The sequence below is a fragment of the Crotalus tigris genome, unplaced genomic scaffold (assembly GCF_016545835.1).
Source record: "Crotalus tigris isolate CLP2741 ecotype Arizona unplaced genomic scaffold, ASM1654583v1 scf7180000019699.406680, whole genome shotgun sequence".
In the NCBI taxonomy this organism is placed as follows: domain Eukaryota; kingdom Metazoa; phylum Chordata; class Lepidosauria; order Squamata; family Viperidae; genus Crotalus; species Crotalus tigris.
In genome coordinates this window covers 83,873-102,175 of record NW_024097668.1, presented here as the reverse complement: position 1 = coordinate 102,175, position 18,303 = coordinate 83,873, and the positions used below count along the sequence as shown (strand labels likewise).

At 36.7% G+C, this 18,303-nt stretch overlaps 2 protein-coding genes across 6 annotated transcripts in view; one reads left to right on the top strand and one right to left on the bottom strand.

Annotated features, from left to right (window-relative positions):
- NUP210 (nucleoporin 210) overlaps nucleotides 1-8,218 on the top strand; it is an 89,163-nt gene extending 80,945 nt beyond the window's left edge. For both annotated transcript variants that reach the window (XM_039364254.1, XM_039364256.1), the window contains 6 exons: nucleotides 288-434; nucleotides 1,630-1,877; nucleotides 4,176-4,392; nucleotides 4,947-5,042; nucleotides 5,156-5,233; nucleotides 6,215-8,218. In XM_039364254.1, the coding sequence (XP_039220188.1) occupies nucleotides 288-434; nucleotides 1,630-1,877; nucleotides 4,176-4,392; nucleotides 4,947-5,042; nucleotides 5,156-5,233; nucleotides 6,215-6,321 (893 nt within the window). In that variant the 3' untranslated portion in view covers nucleotides 6,322-8,218. The remainder of the gene's footprint in view (nucleotides 1-287; nucleotides 435-1,629; nucleotides 1,878-4,175; nucleotides 4,393-4,946; nucleotides 5,043-5,155; nucleotides 5,234-6,214) is intronic.
- LOC120317577 overlaps nucleotides 1-18,303 on the bottom strand; it is a 142,943-nt gene that overhangs the window by 72,791 nt on the left and 51,849 nt on the right. For 3 of the 4 annotated variants that reach the window (XM_039364260.1, XM_039364258.1, XM_039364261.1), the window contains exon 3: nucleotides 1,520-1,573. The exons of the other annotated variant lie outside the window; for it this stretch is intronic. In XM_039364260.1, the coding sequence (XP_039220194.1) occupies nucleotides 1,520-1,573 (54 nt within the window). The remainder of the gene's footprint in view (nucleotides 1-1,519; nucleotides 1,574-18,303) is intronic. 4 annotated transcript variants of the gene reach the window in all.

Below are 18,303 nucleotides of genomic sequence, written 5' to 3'. Positions count from 1 at the left end.
ATTTCTATATCATCCATACAATTTACCCCAATTAGACCCACATATGAAGATCTGAACTGAGCCATTTTATTCAAATAAAATGCCATATAATATATGTAATTTTTGAATTCTGACTCAACATGAAATATATTGTTTTAATGAAAGGATACCAGTAGGCTGTTTATCTAATGTACAGTCTAGGATACTGATCTCTTTCTTATATAAGTGACATTTAGATAATATATGTGCTGTGTCTACTTTCTGTGGAACTATGTGATTTCTCAATTCTATTGTTCAATTTTCCTTAGGAGAATGTTCAAGTGCCCAAAATGAAGTAATAGAAGAAATGAAACCCCAGTCTATGGTCAACTGTCAACTTAATTTCAACAATAATGTATTTGATTTCCAAGCTTCTGAAATTGTTGCAGCTGAAACCATGTTTGATACAGCTTTAGGTAAGATAAAAGGACAAAACTGTAGTAAGAGTACAACTATGAATTCTAATGGTGGTCACTGGATTGAGAATCTCACGAGAAGAAAAACAGAGTATTCAGAGTTTGCTGCATTACTTGTTTCCAGTTGAGTATAATGGGCAATGCTTACTCATAGAACTGTCCTTCAGGAATTTGCCTAATCTTTTAAACCTTGCAAATTGGTGCAACAAGTTGATATGGTATATTAAAAATCTCTAAAAGGTTGTAAGCCTTGAAAATGCTTTCCACTTAATTGAACTTATTTCTCAGTTCTGCATAAAATAAAGATTTGGCATTGAAATTGGCTCTTTCCAATTAGAACTCCAAGATAAGTTAAACTTATTTCAGTTCTGTGGACAATTTGCATTCTTTCAGCAAAATTGCTTTAACTTTCCTATATATAGCCAAGTAAATGCTTATTCATTGGTAAATTATTATGTTTATCTTATAAGGGAAGTTTATGGTAGACTTTATGTGTTGAGAATCTCAGAATCAGTCTTGGATGCCTGATACATACCTCCTGTTAAAGATCATTAGTTGAACAAGCAAAATAATTCAAACAGTAAGTAATAAAGCAATTATGAGCAGCCTGTGAAAATAAAGATAGAAAAATTGCTAGACCAGTTTATTAATAATAAGGTCGATTGGCTACAACCACAGTGTAAACCCAAGGCAGTAGTGGAATTGGTATCAAGCTTAATAAGGATGCTTGACAAACATCCATTTTTCCCATTATTGCTTAAAATATTTTTTTTAAATGCATGTTGAAAAAAAATCTTTCAATTAAATTTAAAAGAACAAACATTGTCCCATTTGTTATCTGCAGCAGAATCATAAGAAGCCACAATGGTGCCAACATTGTGACAAATATATCATCAAATTGACATTATGTAATTGTATCATGATCCTGGTGCAAGTATGTAAATCAGTGTCGTCTGTCACCTTTTGCCACCTCTTCCTCCCACTGTGAATGCATAGGGTCATCTAGCAATTGTACTGTAAATATAATATTGTTTGTGGTGCCTTCCTACTGATGCTGTCCAGTCATCATAAAAATCGCCACTTACCTCTAAGTGACCATGCTTAGCACTAACATGAAGAATGTCCAGCAACAAAATAATCTACAAAATGAAAAAGTAGAAAGATGTTAACATTCACATTGGTCTTCTTTTATAAGGACAGTATACTTGTTCCATCAGAGTGCTCAGACTAGCGGACAAGCAGCTAAAACAACTCACCATGAGCAAAACGGCCATCATCATCACACCTTCTCTCCAAGGCAGTCAAACCTTAGAGCAGATTAGCACTGAAGTGCCATTTAATCCAGGATTCTATGCTAATCAGACTGAATTTATCCTAACTAATCATTACACAAGTTCTGACATGAAGATCTTTGGAACTGCTGAAGTTCTTGAAAATCTTGAAGTAAGTTTCAACACAATTTCTCTTTTAATTTTTGTGAAACTGACCTGTTGTGTTATCATTTTAAAATAGAGCATAGACCTGGCTCTTTAAAAGAATATGGAGCTACACAGTGGATTCTTTTTAACTTTTGTTTGTGTTTTTCCTATTTATGTCAATATGTTTGTTAGTTTGTTAATGAGTTTGTATTTACCGTATATGCCGCCATATTAGGCGACGTGGCGTATAAGACGACCCCCGTCTTTATAGCCGGGCCGCATTCCTAGAACGTCGTCTTATACGCCAGAAACTACCAGTATTTCCGCCGTATAAGATGACTCGGCGTATAAGACGACCCCCGTCTTTGGCGCCGATTTCAGCACTCGCGGAAGTCGTCTTATACGCCGGCATTTACGGTAAATACTAACCACCTAGTATTCTCTAGAGTCAGAATCTCTAGAGCTGGGTGAGTGAGATATAAATGGTAGTAAATTGATTAAATAAATCATATGAATATTTTAGCTGTGATGAAAAATTCAAAGTGAATTGGATTTTGGCCAAGGATAGAAACCAGACTTTAAAAAGTAATAACTTATTCATATTGCCTGCCTTTGAACAAAAATTAAAACTAAGTTTGCCAATTCTTTGAGATGTATTCGATTCATCTACAGATGCCACTAAAATAAGGTCAAAATATTCATTAAATAATTTGGCTTCTGGCTTTCATCTCATTATTTAATATTTCAGTATAAGTATGGTTTGTGTGTTGAATCTATTACATGGTGCCTCTGTTATTGTATTATGATTATTTTAATTCTTTTCCACTTGGTGTTCAGAGGTTTTATTACATTGTTTTTGTTGATTGTTGTTAACCATCCAGAGTTCAAATGTAAGGTGATTGCCAATATACATTTTCTATATTAATAAAAAAGCATCTGACTTCTCTTTTAATTTCATGTGATTTGATGATTCTAGACCAGGCATGTCAAACTCGTCACATCACGTGATATCACGCAATATATCGTGACTTTTCCCCCATTGCTGGCAATGGAGTGGGCGCGGTTTCGGTGTGATGCATCTGGCCTGCAGGCCGACAGTTTGACATGCCTGTTCTAGACCAGGGCTTTTCAACCTTTTCACCCATTGTACTACTTTTAGGATATGGCAACATCTGAGTACCACCAGTCGCCTAGCAAGGTGTCAAAAACTTGACCCAAAAAAAAAGGAAAAAAGTGATCAAGTACAGGTAGTCCTCGACTTACAACAGTTCGCTTAGTGACTGTTCGAAGTTATAATGGCACTGAAAAAAGTGCCCCCCAAGCCATAGCCGAGCAAGACACCTGCCTGCCTGCTCAGTTGTGCTCTTCCTCCTGTCCGAGGTTTTCATTGTTGTGAGCATTTCTGTTGAGGATTGGCAGCGGGGGTGGGGGGCGTGTTTGATTTTTATTCCCCCCATCTGCTGGGTAGTTGTAGCAGGTTTTGGTCACTTCACATGACCCTGGGACACTGTGACCGTCAGAAATATGAATCAGTTGCCAAGCATCTGAATGTAAATCATAAGACCCTAGAGATGCTGCAACATTCCAGCTGATCGGCGCTTCTTCTGGGCTCAGCAGAAGCGCCAGGATCAGTGCTGCTTTCCAGTTGATTGGTGCTTCTTCAGGGCTCAGCAGAAGCACCAGGATCAGCGCTGAGCTCCAGCTGGAGCCTGGCACTGATCCTGGCATTTCCACTGAACCCTGGCAGCCTCAAAGAAGCGCCGATCAGCTTGAAAGTGGCACTGATCCTGGCGTTTCCACTGAGTCCTGACAGCCCTGCAGCTCCAGCCATCTCTCGTTCAGGCTTGTGGGGTGCTGCCACCAGTTCAGCTCATTCCCCTCCCCCATTACCACTTTTCTAGGATGGTCACATACCACCTGCCAGGTGCCAATGTACCACAGGTGGTACCCGTACCACTGGTTGAAAAGCCCTGTTCTAGACCATCTAACAGATTTACTCTTAGTTCTGTTTAAAAGCTTTGAAAATAAAAGACACAGTTCAATTTTATATATGTAATTAATTAACTGTCACTAGCAGTTTATCTATCCCACGTAAATGATCAATTAATATTTAAAAATGAACTTTTATTAAAGGAAAAACTGGCATGAAACCAAAATGAAAAACTCCATTTAAAATGATCATATTTGAGACAAATTGTGCAATTTGCAAATAAATCAGAAATTAAATGAGATATTTGATTCAGTTCTTTGAAATAATGTGTCATTTATGAATTGAGGGGGAAACTATGCTTTTGGTAAATGATACCAAATATTTATCTTACAGGTGAGATCCAGCTCACCTGTGGTGGTGATTTTTGAGAAAGACAGATCTTATGGCTTACCTAGTTATGTAACCTACACTGTGAGTTTATCAGACCCAGAAATTGCAAGTAAAACAAATTTAAATACTGTACTTACTATATCCAGCACAATGACGGACCAATCTATCACTATCCCAGTGACAATTACCTATGTGTCTGACAGAACTCTGTCAATGAAATGTAAGTTCCTATTCCTCTAAAATATTGATGTATTCTGATGTATTTTTTTTAGAATTGGATTATTTTATCTACAAAGTTATATGTTTTATTTATTTGTTAAAGTCCACTTGGCGCTAAGAGGTTCAAGGCTGTACTCTCTTCTCCAGGTCTTCCCTACAACAAAAATCCAGTGAGACAATGTAGATTAAGAAAGAGTAACTAATTCAAACTCAGGCAGTGAGCTAACATGGCTGAAAGTGAACTGATCTCCAGTCTCTCCAGCACTTTAATCACTATGCTACACCCACTTGCTAACATTTGTAAATTTAATATTATTGCAGAATGATTTTACAACATGTTGGTCCACTATTTCAGAATTCATAAAGTTTCAATTGTTTTTCATAGCACTGAGTTTTCATTAGCAAATTCTGAACATTGTTTGAATGTTCATAGATTGGATTGGATTGGATTAAATCAGATTAGATAAAAATGTATGGGAAAAAGTAATAAAGCAAAAAAGTGCATCTAGAATACAAATTAAAGACTAAAATCAACATTTTCTCTTTTTTATTCAGATAATACAAGTTTATTCCAACACTTTCTTGATTCCTATCAAGTTATATTTTTTACAGCATTTGCGCTTTTGGCTGGAATGGCTGTTATGATCATAGGTAAGAGTATCCACTGAAATTTGAAGTATTTACTTTCAGATTTTTTTAAAAAAAAGAATTAGCAGTAATTTAAATAGAAACAAGCTTATATATTTGTTCCATTGCATTTTTAGTGCACTATACTCTTTTCTCTCCGAATGAACAGCAAATACATCCAGCTTTCATCTCAAAGACAAGTCCTCAAAGACCACGTAAGCATGATATTCATTAAACTTTGTGCTTAAGGATCATGGTAATTAATAATATTGCATCTAAAGTTGGAGATAAATGCTATAATTGTACTTTACATGATAATTAAATTTAAGAAACTGCATTACCATCATATACAGCTCTAACCCGAGTTGATGGTGACATAATTGGTATAAGGAAAAGAGAAAAAACAAATGAGAACCAAATGGGGACCTAAATCCCCTCTACTTGTAAATGATAGTGATTTCATGTGAAGATGGTAAGCATATAATGGGTTCAAAAAGAGATGTACTGCTTATTATTGTTGTTATTTAAATTGATTTTGTTATATTGTTATTACGTTATTATTATAATAACAAAACATACTGCTCCAGATTAAAAAGCAGCCATATAATCAGAAAACACAACAGGGGTTCTACCAATACTCCAGCCAGAAGCCTGGGAACAGATCCACCTTTTAAGGGCCTTGTGGATGCTCAGGATAGTGGGTCTCATATGTATCTCTGGTGGGATGCTGAAATAAGAGAGTAATATCAAAATATCAACAGAGATACATGTATACCAAGAGCTACGGCTCCCACTTTGCCATACTTTCTTAGCGACTGCTTGCTTCTAGTTACCTGAAGGCCTAAACAGATAATATCAATACCACATTCGAACAGCTAACTCTATCTTTTTGCTTCACTTTGGGAAGGGTAAAAGCTGTGGATCTTCCAATCCAGATAAGCCTTTGGTCCTTAATAAATGCTGTTTGCTGCAAACAGATCATTGGGTGCAAAGGTCACCTTGTGGAGGACAATTCTTAGCCCAAAGTCAGGCCTTCCACATCTGTAGTTTAGTGTAAAGTTTGGTGGGTGTTCATCCATGGATTGTAATGACACATCTTTTCTATATATTTACCGTTTTAATTGTTCTGAACTAGATCTCACAGAGAGTTACATAGGGCATTTTTGATACATACTCATCATTCTGCTTATTTACAGTTACCGGAGTTCCTGTCACTCCTACAACTCCCTTCAACCCTATATCTTCAAGTCAACAAAACAGTTCTCCAAACAGATTATGGAGTCCTCTATATTCTTCACAATGAAAATCTTATTGACAAAAAATATGTTTTGATTTTAAGTAATATGGACATTTGAAGAACAAATATACACCATACATGGTTGTAACGCCTTGGTTTATAAAGATTTTCTTTAGATTCATGATAACATTGAAGGGAAGAAAATTCACTCAGGATCTGTGTTGAGCCATTCTGCTTGCTTACGTGCTTCAGTTAATTTCAGCTAAGACTTCAAATTGTGTGGCATCTATTTGCTTCCTGCGGAAATAATGATTTTTATAAGAAGGCTTGATATCAGAGTTATAATGAAAGGATAAACCCCAACATAAAAGAAAAAGAAAAACGGTGTTAATTTGAATTCAGCTTATTTTATTTTTGAGGCTCAGGAATGAAATGTTCTGCACTATTTTTTTGCACTATTTAGTATTCTTAGCATTTGAAGTTGGTTGATTAGAAAGTAGTTATGCTGTAATAGCTATGTTACCTATTTATATATGTAACAAAAGGATAGATAGGTTATTAGATAGGGACTGTGTGTGTGTGTGTATGAGAGAGACAGAATTCCTTTATTCCCTTCGAAATTATTAATAAATAGTTTCAATCAGGTGATACTGCACAATCTTTTGTTAAAGAAATCCTTTATTATAGCAAACTGCATTTTTTTAAAAAAAGTTATTTTAATCATTTTTTTCTAAAAAAAATATTGTTATCCTAACAAAGAGAAGACTGCATTTTATATATTTTTAGAAGTGTTAAATACCTCAGCAAACTCTCTGTATGCAATTGGTGACTTGTAAATATAACTTGAATCAAGGAACCTTGTCTTTGCACTACTGGGTTAATGTGAATGCTACTTTTCTATTGAAATCAGAGTTATTGCTCATTTAAGAAAGGAGTTTAGTACGTATATAGATATCCTGATGATCTACATAGCAGGTACAATTAATGCTAAGGGAACTAATTATATTTAACAATATGAATTGTATTACATGTTAAATAAGAACACAGGGTATGCAGACAAAATTTGCTTTTTGGAAGACAGCAGTCTGAAGTATGAACCTTATTTTTATAAGCCTTTTTTCTCAACTACTGTTGTCAGAGTCTGTTTGCTTTTTGCATGTTTTCATCCATTTGCTGCAACAACATAAATTCAGATGCTGAAAGTTACAGCAGTAACAATTTTCAGAATTCAGTGCAAGCCAAGTCAAAAATGTGACTTATTAAACCATGTTTAGCTTGGTCTTTTTTAGAATTACCCCCCCCCAAAAAAAACCCCAAACCCCAATACACCACCACTCTACACTGCCTGTGAAGTAGAAAGAACCCCTATTCCAGACATAGCTGTCACATTCCAATTATGTGATAACAACTGAGAAACTATTCCAAATGAATGTCCTAAAAATATTTATTTGTGCTATAAAATACAATCTGGTATCATGCCAATTTTGCATTATTTAGCATAAGATTCTGAAAAGTATTGTGGAATAATCTTGCATAGGTTCACAAAAGGATGACAAAGTTGGTCATCTATCACCCAGAAGTATGTGTATAAGTGAAAGACCCTTCTAGCAATAAATTGAGCATATTACAAAATGGTGTCAGCCAATCCACATCACTTGGTAAGAACCTTCCACCAAGGTGAGCCTGGATTGCCACTATAATTGCAGAAGAGGCCTTCATCCTCCAGTGGATAGACAATTGCTAAAATGAATAATTATATATATATATATTTCTGACTCGTTACACAATAAAAATATGTTTTTAACAAATTTATTCTATAGGAAAATCTGTTCCCAGCACGGGCCTTCACTTCTTCTAATATATTGCTGTAATTCATACCATTCACCTTGCTGATGGTTGTTCTTTTCCCCTCCATCCTTCCAAATATTGTATTTACATGAATGAAATATAAGTGTCTTAAAAATGAGCATAAGTGTATTGTCTGAAATTCTTGAGGCAGTATTCACATTTAATAATCCCTTACTTCACAGAAAATAAACTGGATATGTCACGCAGACATAGCAACTACTCTAGACTTTTTCAAAATCAGTTTGAAGCTGTTCTGCAGATGTCTTTACTTCTCCTTGCTTAGGTATTCTTAAAATACTGTACCAATAAAATGGTGCACCAATTACCACTTTTCCAGCTGACCAGAGCACAAAAATGGCATTGATCAGTGCCTTTTACCCAGACCACTTTTTGAAGGGTCCTTGGTGCTCTCTGAGCTTGCTTGTTTTCTTGAAGACGTTTCATTACCCTGACTATAGTGCTAGTCAGTGCTAGTAAGGAGTGCTGTTTGCTGTCAGTTTATATTCTGGTGTCTTGCCTGTCTGGGTGGGATTCTTTGGTTGGGCTGTTTACTACACACAAGCCAACTAAAGCCCTTCAAAACATCCTAAGCAAACCAAAAGACCCAGCAACCCCAAAAGAAAAAACAGGAATCATTGACAACATACAATGTAAGAACTGTAACAACCACTATGTGGGGCAAACAGACTGTAGATTGATAGAATGCATCCATGAACTGGCAGTCAAAAGACATGACACAAATTCTTTGATTTCACAACATATAGACAGATTTAACCATAGTTTCCATTGGGAAAATGTGACAATCTTAGACCAGGCCAAATCCAAAAATGCCAGGGAATTTCTAGAAGTCTGGCACTCTGACAAATCAGCCATCAATAGATACATAGACATTAATATCTATTGACTATGCAAAAGAGACAATCAACCAGCCCAAAAGAAAAAGAGACTCCAGCACTTCCCCACCAGTAATCAGCATGCAGATGAGCATAGATTAACTCCAAGATTAACATCAGACCAGCAATCAAGTAAACAATACTCCAATCAAGAAGCTACCAAAGAAGCCAACAATAAACAGCCTAACCAAAGAATCCTTTAGACCGCCCCCATCCACACAGACAGGCAAGACCCCAGAATATAAACTGAGAGCAAACCCCACTCCTTACTAGCTCTGATGATGTTACTTAGAGTAATGAAACATCTGCAAGAAAACAAGCAAGCTTAGAGAGCACCAAGGACCCCTCATTTCAACCCTGAGCCACAAATATTCTTCATTGGTACTTTTCATTTTGTATGCGTGCAGATGTGCATGGTGGTTCCTGGCAACCATCTCTGGTTTGTTGCAGGGTTTTGGCAATTGTATAGCTTTAAGATACTATACTATCTTAAAACTTGTCTTGCTTGTCTTCAGTATTTTGGGAAACAAAAGCTGCTTTATCAGGATTCCTGAGGTAAATCTGTACAGTGTTGATTTTGTACATGTTGCTTGACAAAGTGTCTTCATAAGACTGCATATTTCCTTTGCTAATAGTGAAAGCTGATACGTTGCTGTTCTCAAATCCCAATGCACTATATTCACTTATTGGTGTTCTGGGTGGTTGATGATCAAGATAATGGTTGTTTGGTGTATACAAAGACACACAAACACACATATAATATATGAAAATGTACAGGTTTTTTTCTTAACAAACACAAGTACTGTTTCAATTTCAGTGGTTTTACAATAAATTCAACAAAGTATAAGTGCGCTTGAGCTATGGTGATCTAGAATTCAGTATAAAATAAGTATCTCTGAAGGGTTGTTACATACTCTAAAAAAACATTACTAATAGAACACACAAGATAGAATTTTATTTTGATATTTTTCAACTACACTCCAACCATTTTAGTGATAATGGAACTAATTCCTTGCTTTCTGTGATTTGTCACTTATTTTTCTCTTACGCTTCCCACACAAATCTTGCAGCTCATGATACATGGTTATTAGAATTTGTTTCTTTGACATAAATGGTTATATCTACAAAGAATGACATTTCACAGATAGAAACATTCTTATTCTTTTTTTACCGACTTCATGTACACCAAACATTATATATTGCAGTATTCAGTTATTCTGCAAACATTCTCTGATTTAAAAGCCAACTTTGGCAATGATATTACAAAAATATATTTGAACAATAACATTACTGGTTAAAAGAATACTTCAATAGAAGACAGGAGAAAATGTCATGCTGTGCAACGTAAGTTGCCTTCACGTGTTAAAGTGCCTGGGTCCCAGAGATACGACAGATCTGATTCCACAATCAGATTTGGCTTCTAGTGCAGGCTTCGTGCCAGAGGTATTTGACATCAACTTTCAACTTCCTCAACTATTATGACAATATCTGAAGTGTACTAATTTCTTGGGAAAGAAGAGTAATTTCCTTGAGGAATTTTATACCTAGCCAAAGTTTTATATTGTGCAATAAATGGGGTGTGAAAAGTTGACAGACATGCAGAATGACTAAATCCATATTTTAGCTATTCAGTTCCTATAGAAGCAGCATAGTGCACAGTCTATAGTCTACATGTATATTCACATCAGAGTAACTTGAAGTAAGTTTGTGGTAAGGTTGTTGTTCGTCCATTGATTTTCGATGAAGACCTTGCCATCTTGTGGGTTATGGGCCATCAACGATGTGTCCGTAGGTGGCTAATAAGACCGATGTTAGCACGGAATGTTCTGCCACATACTGAACAAGGAAATGTAGACACTGTTACTTCAGCATTTACAGCTCTGGCTTTGCGGAGTGCTCACTTCTCTTGTGCCAAGATTGTCCTGTGTTCATATGTCTGGCAACCCTGGTACACCAAAGTGCGCCATGTCGGTCGATCATGCGCCAGAAGTTCCCAAGAGATGGTGTTAATATCCAGGGACTTAAGAGAGACTTTCAACATGTCTTTGTATCGCTATGGTAAGGTTACACTGCACACAAACCTCAAATTTCTGTCTTCCATTCTAGTAGCACCAATTTATTTCTGTTTCTCTTACTGTATTTCTAAAACTTATTTTCAAAAATTCCAATTCATATTTACATTTGTCTTTAGATTGGTATCTTGCTTATTCTCCTGGAACTCAAAGTACTTTACATGAGGATCTTTCTTCATTTCCTTCCTACAACAGCAAACCTCTGCAGCAAATTCAGCTGAGGGAGAAGGTTTGGTCAAAGGTTTCCCAATATATTTCTAAATCTGAGGACGTATTTCTAAATCTGAGGATAGACTTAAACCTAAATTTCTTCATCACTTCACCCTAGTATTTGTTTTCATATTTGCTCAATATAAATTTGTTCAATATAAAGAAAATCTAAAGGTAAAATTAAATATGCAGAATTGTAACAATATTGGGCTTTTGGGAGAGGCAGGGCATTTGAAAACAGCTTTGCAAAAGCAAAGCAATGACAGTAGCCAAGACCAAGGAACTGGTGGGTTGAGCAGTTCCTTGGAATGTCTCTGGATAAGGAGAGGATGGGAGGTTGCTCCCATGTGCTCTGGAGGCTGCTCTCTATGATGAGACTGCAAGGCAACAGGTTTTCATGGGTTTGAGCACCAGGAGCTAACAGGATTAGCATTTTGCTCACAAACACACCAGGAACTTTTAAAGGATATGGTTCACAAGGCTCACTTTGTAACAAGTTTCATAAATTGCTTAATAACTACTACTAAGCTATTAGAGACCTTCAGAAGGACAGGTTTGAAGACACCAGGTAAAAAAATGTAAAACAAATGCACGCACACACAAATTCTTCCCCTTTCATGAAGACAAGTACAATTAATTTTAGTAAATTAGCACTTTAACATTTCAACCTAGAATTCCATGTCATTCTTCATTCCATATCTCATCTTTCATCTATTAGCAAATAATAAAACCTTAATCAGCAAAGTCCATTAAGACCTACCAAAAATAACACTTTCTCTCTGTCTCTGTCTGTCTGTCTGTCTGTCTGTCTAGCTAGCTATCATCTATCTCAGGGGTACCCAACTCCTGGTCCATGGACCGCTACCTGGTCCACACAAGCAAGCAAAACCTCATCCGCAGGATGCAGATGGCATACAAAACCCGCCCCATCCAGTCTGCAGAAAAACCTCTCTCCACATAAACGGTCCCTGTTGCCCAAAAGGTTGGGGACCTCTGATCTATCTATCTCTATCATCTATCTATAAATCACTGCTGTTGTTAAATTAGTAACATAGTTGTTAAGCGAATCTGGCTATCCTATTGATTTTTCTTGACAGAAAGTCGCAAAAGTGATAGCAATGACAATAGCACTTGTGTATACTGCCCCATAGTGCTTTACTCTATGGCTGGTTTACAATATCAGCCTATTGCCCCCAACAATCTGGGTCCTCATTTTATCAACTCTGGAAGGCTGAGTCAACCTTGAACCCATCGGCTGTGGGCAGAGTTAGCCTGCAATACTGCATTCTAACCACTGCACCACCAGAGCACATTACATGATCCCAAGATCCCAGGACACTGCAACTATTATAAATACATGCCAGCTGCCAAACGTCCAAATTTTGATTATATGACCAAAGGGATGCTGTAACAGTTTGAAAACCCATGGTCATAAGTCACTTTTCCAGTACCATTGAACAAATGGTTGTAAATCAAGGACTACTGTTCCAGAAGCTGATTTCTTTTCATTCTCTCTTATCTTTTCTCAGAAACTTCTTCATAGGTATAACACGTCTTTTTTTTAAGATGAAAAAAAGTTGTCCAAATCCCTCTTCGTAGTTAAAAGCTGCACATCCAAGTCATCCTTCAGATTCATTATTTATAGTATGTATCCCTTTTAGCAATTACAACATCAACTGGTTTCATTTATAAATCCTGCATAACATCTTTGCCAATATTTTTATTTATTTATATCCCTCCTTTGTTATTTTTATAAATTAACTCAAGGCAGCAAACATACCTAATACTCCTCCCTCCTCCTATTTTCACTGCAACGCAAACCTTCTGAGATAGGCTGGACTAAGAGATAGTGACAGTTCAAAGTGTTTAATGCTTAAGGAAGGACTACAACTCACACTCTTCTGCTTTCTAGTTTGCCTTAACATCATTCTTGTATCCTATCAATTTTAAATCCATATCCAAAACAGCCTGATTTTAAGTTGTATCCTCTTCTGTCTCCCCTTTTGAACTCATGTTTATCATAACAATCTGAAAAAAGTTCTGAGTACATTTTTGCCAAATATTTTGAATACTTCAAGAGTTAAAATACTTTTCTCCATTCTGTATAAGTGAGTCTTCTTTAAATTTAATTTTTAGTTCTTTTTGGTTGTCTCTAGTAACCAGCCATCAAAGTTTCTTGTTATCATAGTTTTTTTTAATCCACATTTTCCAGGAAATGGTTTGTTATACTTAATTTAAAAATTTTCATATATTTTAATAGGATTTAAACAAATCTTGTCATGGGGAGCATCTGAAGAAAGCACTATGGGCAATCCCAAATTCTTTCCTTAATCCAGAGAGGAGTTCAGGGAGCCAATTCATTCACTGGTTCTTCTTTCTGCCGGAGTCGTTGATTCTGCTCTCACAAAGCCATCTTCAATTTTCCCAGGCTTCCCCAAAAGTGGAATTAATTATAAAGTACAAACAGCTTCTCATAGGATATAGATCCTGTTTTGTTTTTTACAAGACATAATATAGATAAATAATTTCTTGATTTCAAAAACTGGACACTGAAGGGAATTAAACATTTCAGATAGGGAAAGATGTACAGGCTTGTAAAATGGTGCAAATCATTATGAAAATAAAAATACTGAAAGAGACTGAAATGTTAGTAAATTTGCCAGAATATTTATGGTTATTTTAATTCTAAATTAATAAAACTGTATTACCATAGTGTCTCAATTTTAATGAATAGGTAGTCCTCGAGTTACAAATGAAATGAAGCCTGTCAATTATATTTGTAACCTGAGAATTTGTTGGAGTGAATCACATAAAATGAACATGAAAACTCCCTGCTTTTGTCCACACATTCACAAACTGAATTCATAGCTTGTTAAGTGCATGAGGTATTTCAATGTGGGGAAGGCCATGGGGGGGCCTAGTGCTTCTGACCACCCAAGGCCTCCCCTGACCCACTGAGATATTCCATGCTCCTCTTTTCACCCCTCGGAGTCCCAAGCTGCTTGGGTCTTTCCTCCCCACTCAGTCAGCAACCACTTACTGCTAAAAAAAAAAGTTCAATTAGACCTTCCAATGTCGCGAGATCTTTTTTTCACGAGAAGTTGGAAGGTCTGATTGAACTTTTTTTTTATTCCCACAAACTTCTTTGGTTTTCCTGCACTTCTTTCATTTGCAACGCAGCTTTTCCATTTCTCCAGTGAAAGAAGAGCGTCTTGAGCTGTGATGAGAAATGCAATGCAGCTGGAAAGCAGGTTTGTTTAGGAGACTCTTGCAATTTAGAGAAGGAGTGCTTTTGGCAAGCGAGGGGAGCTGGGCAGTGGCACACCAAGCTCTCCAGCTCAGCAGCAGCACAATTTGTGAAATCCAGGCAGGTTTGGCACTCCAGCAAGTGGTGGGGCAGAGCCATGCCCACTTGTGAGAGAGGCTGGGGCTCAGTGGGGAAGAGGAGAGACCAGCCCAGCACTTCTCTGCCTCTGTGGACATGGGCTCTGACACCCAAGGCCACAGAGGAGGCGAGCATGGGGCTCTCAGGCATAGTACCAAAGGAGCAAGTTGAAGCATCTCTGTCGTCATTCATAAATGCGAACGACCACTGTGATGCTGCAAAATATGTAACTTTGGGACTTGGTCGTAAGTAGTTTTGGTGGGGATGTCATAACTTCAAACAGTCGCTAAGTGAACTGTCATAACTGGAGGATTACTTGTATATCAATGTTTAAAGTAATATGTTGTGTAACATCTATTGCAAGGTGGGTGGAATTCCAACTAGAAAGTACATTTGATGTAGGTAAACTATAGCAAAATATAAATTAATCATTTTTCCCTGCAATGCTTTGTACAGTAAAACATCGCCCTGTTACGCTTTCTAAAAAAGATATTAACATATGAAAGTCAAAGTGAACTGAAAAACAGCTCTTCTGTGTTTAGGATATTTATTAAGTACTTATCATTACAAAGCAAATACATAAGAATTACAAAAGATATATTGACTTGGATTATCTCAAAATAATATATTATCACAGTCAAATTGTAACATCTGTCTTTGAAAGAATTCCTTCCTCAAAGGCCTAAGAATGCCATGATAATAAAACTGAAAGTATTTACTGAGTTACAGCTGGCATGGGATCAAGAACAATGCTAGACCAGAATTAATTCATGATCTTTAGAAAGGTAACAATGGAAGAGTTATCTAAGACTAATAGAGTGAACTTGCTATATCTTTTCTCAATCTAAATTCATCCAGGATCAGTGGAGTTCTGAAATTCTTATATTAACTAATTAAAGTTCTCCTTGGATTTATGTTTTCATCCACACATAATGGTTAAATTGGTGTGTACAATTTCATTCTAACCCTTTGGCAAATATTTCATAACTGTCAAGAAGGATTTATAGCCTGAAATAAATGATGAAGCTTAGGCAAGGCAACAAACATTTACTAAAACCATATCAAGCGGAGGAACAGCCTGATGTTATTTCTTGCCTTTCAGCTATTTTCCTGTTTTGTGTCATGTCCAGGACTGCAAAATTGAGAAGGAAGAGAGTCTTGATGATGTTTCATCCCAAAACTGAATGTTTTCTGCTCAGAATTATTAAATGGAATTGAATGAATCTTGTTTCAACTCAGTACCAAAGAGAACACCTCAATTTCATTCAGGTTATTTTTCTTGCAAAATACAAAGAGTTTGATGAGCAGAGCCCTTGGCTTTAATCTGAAAAGTCATAGATTTGTTTCGCTAAATCTCTAAAACTGAATTGGACAATAGACTGCATCAAAGCACTCAGATCTCCTGGCCTTGGCTCACAAGGACAGTAAGGATTACATTACTACAGGATGACACTTGCTGTTTAAGGCTTTGTACTGTATGCTATTTACAAATTGAATCTACGTATGCAATCGTTTATTTCATAGATTCCACAACTAACATATTCGTATTCTGAGCAAGTTTGGCAAAGAGATGTTAGTTAGCAGAAACAACAACAAAAAAAATCAGCTCTTCGTGGACATTATCCCCAGCAGAGAAAACAGTGTGAAAATACTTTAATTAAACCACATTGACCAATCCAAAAACACACAAGAGAAGTTGCATAAAAACTTTGTTCACAATAGCAAACATGCATTGCAGTCAACCAGAACTCCAAAAAGCAGAAACAGATTACCTATGTGACGTCGTCCACGGCAATGGATACCCATGCAATTTTATAAAATCATCTATATATGCACAATCAATCATAGCATAATTGTCACAGGACACATTCTAGGCACCAGAAACATCTCAAAAACCACTAATAGATTATTGCAATCTCTTGCCTCACCTTACCCCACAAACCAACAAAACACCTCCAAATATGCTAAGCAAATCCAAAGATCCAGTAGCCAAAAAAAAAGCAAAACAGGAGTCATTTATCACAATATAAGGACTGCAAAGACTACTATGTAGGATAAACAGGTAGAAAAATAGCAGAACACATCCCCGAACATCAACTGACAGTCAGAAGGCATATGAACATTCATTTCACAAAATGAAGACACCACAGTTTCAATTGGAGGCAGTGTTTCCCAATCATGGCAACTTTTAAGATGTGTGAACTTCAATTCCCAGAATTCCCTAGCAACATGGCCATCACTAACAATTCTAGGAGTTCACAGACATTAAAGCTGCTGAGGCTAGAAAGCACTGTTTTAGATTAAGCCAAATCTAAGAAAACGAGAAAGTTCTTAGAAGCTGGCCATTCTGTCTAAGCAGTCCTTGATAGACATACAGGAATAAATTCTATTTATAAAACATTTATTAGGAATAACCAAAGATCAAAGAAAAGTCAAACAACCCAGGATACATCCTCCTTTATCATACACCCACTAGCCAACATCCAGATAAGCAGGAACCAGAAACCTAATCACCCTACATAACATTATAATTGTGTCAAAAACAAAAACACTCCTCCTGCCCACAAAGTTGGTAAAATCATGCTCCTATGTACAAACTGCCAACAAACTTCACTCCCAGTGCACACATCAGAGCACTGATGATGATGTAATGAAATGTCTCTAACAAGAAAACCAAGCTCAGATAATGCCATAAGCCCAACAAGGAAGCGACCCATTAGCACTTCTGGTCACCATGCCTGAAAAGGATACTGAAAACCTAGAAGCAGTTCATAAACCAAAGAGAGTAAGAACCTAGACCAGCTTTTTTATGAAGGAAAGTTTGAGACTTTTAGTTTGGAAAAGGAAAGGTAGATATGTAAAGATAAGAAACATTTCCCCCTCTTTTGACAGAACAGTGGACATTTGAGAGCTTTACACATTCATGGAGGATAAAATAAATAATACATTGCTTTCAATATCAGAAGCAACTTTGCTTATATCAAAAGCAACTAGTCACTGATACAGAACACTCGTTTAGCATTTCGCACAGATTAATAATAATTATTTATTTAGCTTTATGCCACCCAAGTCTCAATAACTCTGGGCCTAATTGTAATGCAAAAATGGGTTGCTCCCAGCAGCTGCTGAGATTCAGGCTGCCTCTTTGTGTCATGCCAGCAGGGATTTGTTATAATAAAAGTTGGTTAAACGTACCAAAGCCAGACTAATAGAAAACCAGAGCCATCATGGCTTGTTTAAGTAATTTTAACTGCCAAGGACTCTCACAACAGCATACCTTTTTGTATGCAGAAATATAAGTAGTCCTTGAGTTATGGCAACAATTGGGACCAGGATTGCCATTGCTAAGTAATAAGATCATAAAGTAGGATATCACGTGATCACATCACTTAGCAATGGCAATCCTGGTTGCCATGGTAACCCCAATAAAAGTTTAGCAACCCTCTATCCTCCTAGCCTTCCAAAGAGCACTAGAAACCTGGTTTTTCCCTGCAAGTAATGCTAAATTTCTGGACTGTCATTCTTCATTGACATAATAACTGCAAACAGTTTACAACCATGTTTTTCTGGAAAGTTTACAAGCGGAAAAGTTCTGGAAGGCTTTTCCTACCCCTTAATTTAATTCCAGGGCCATAAGACA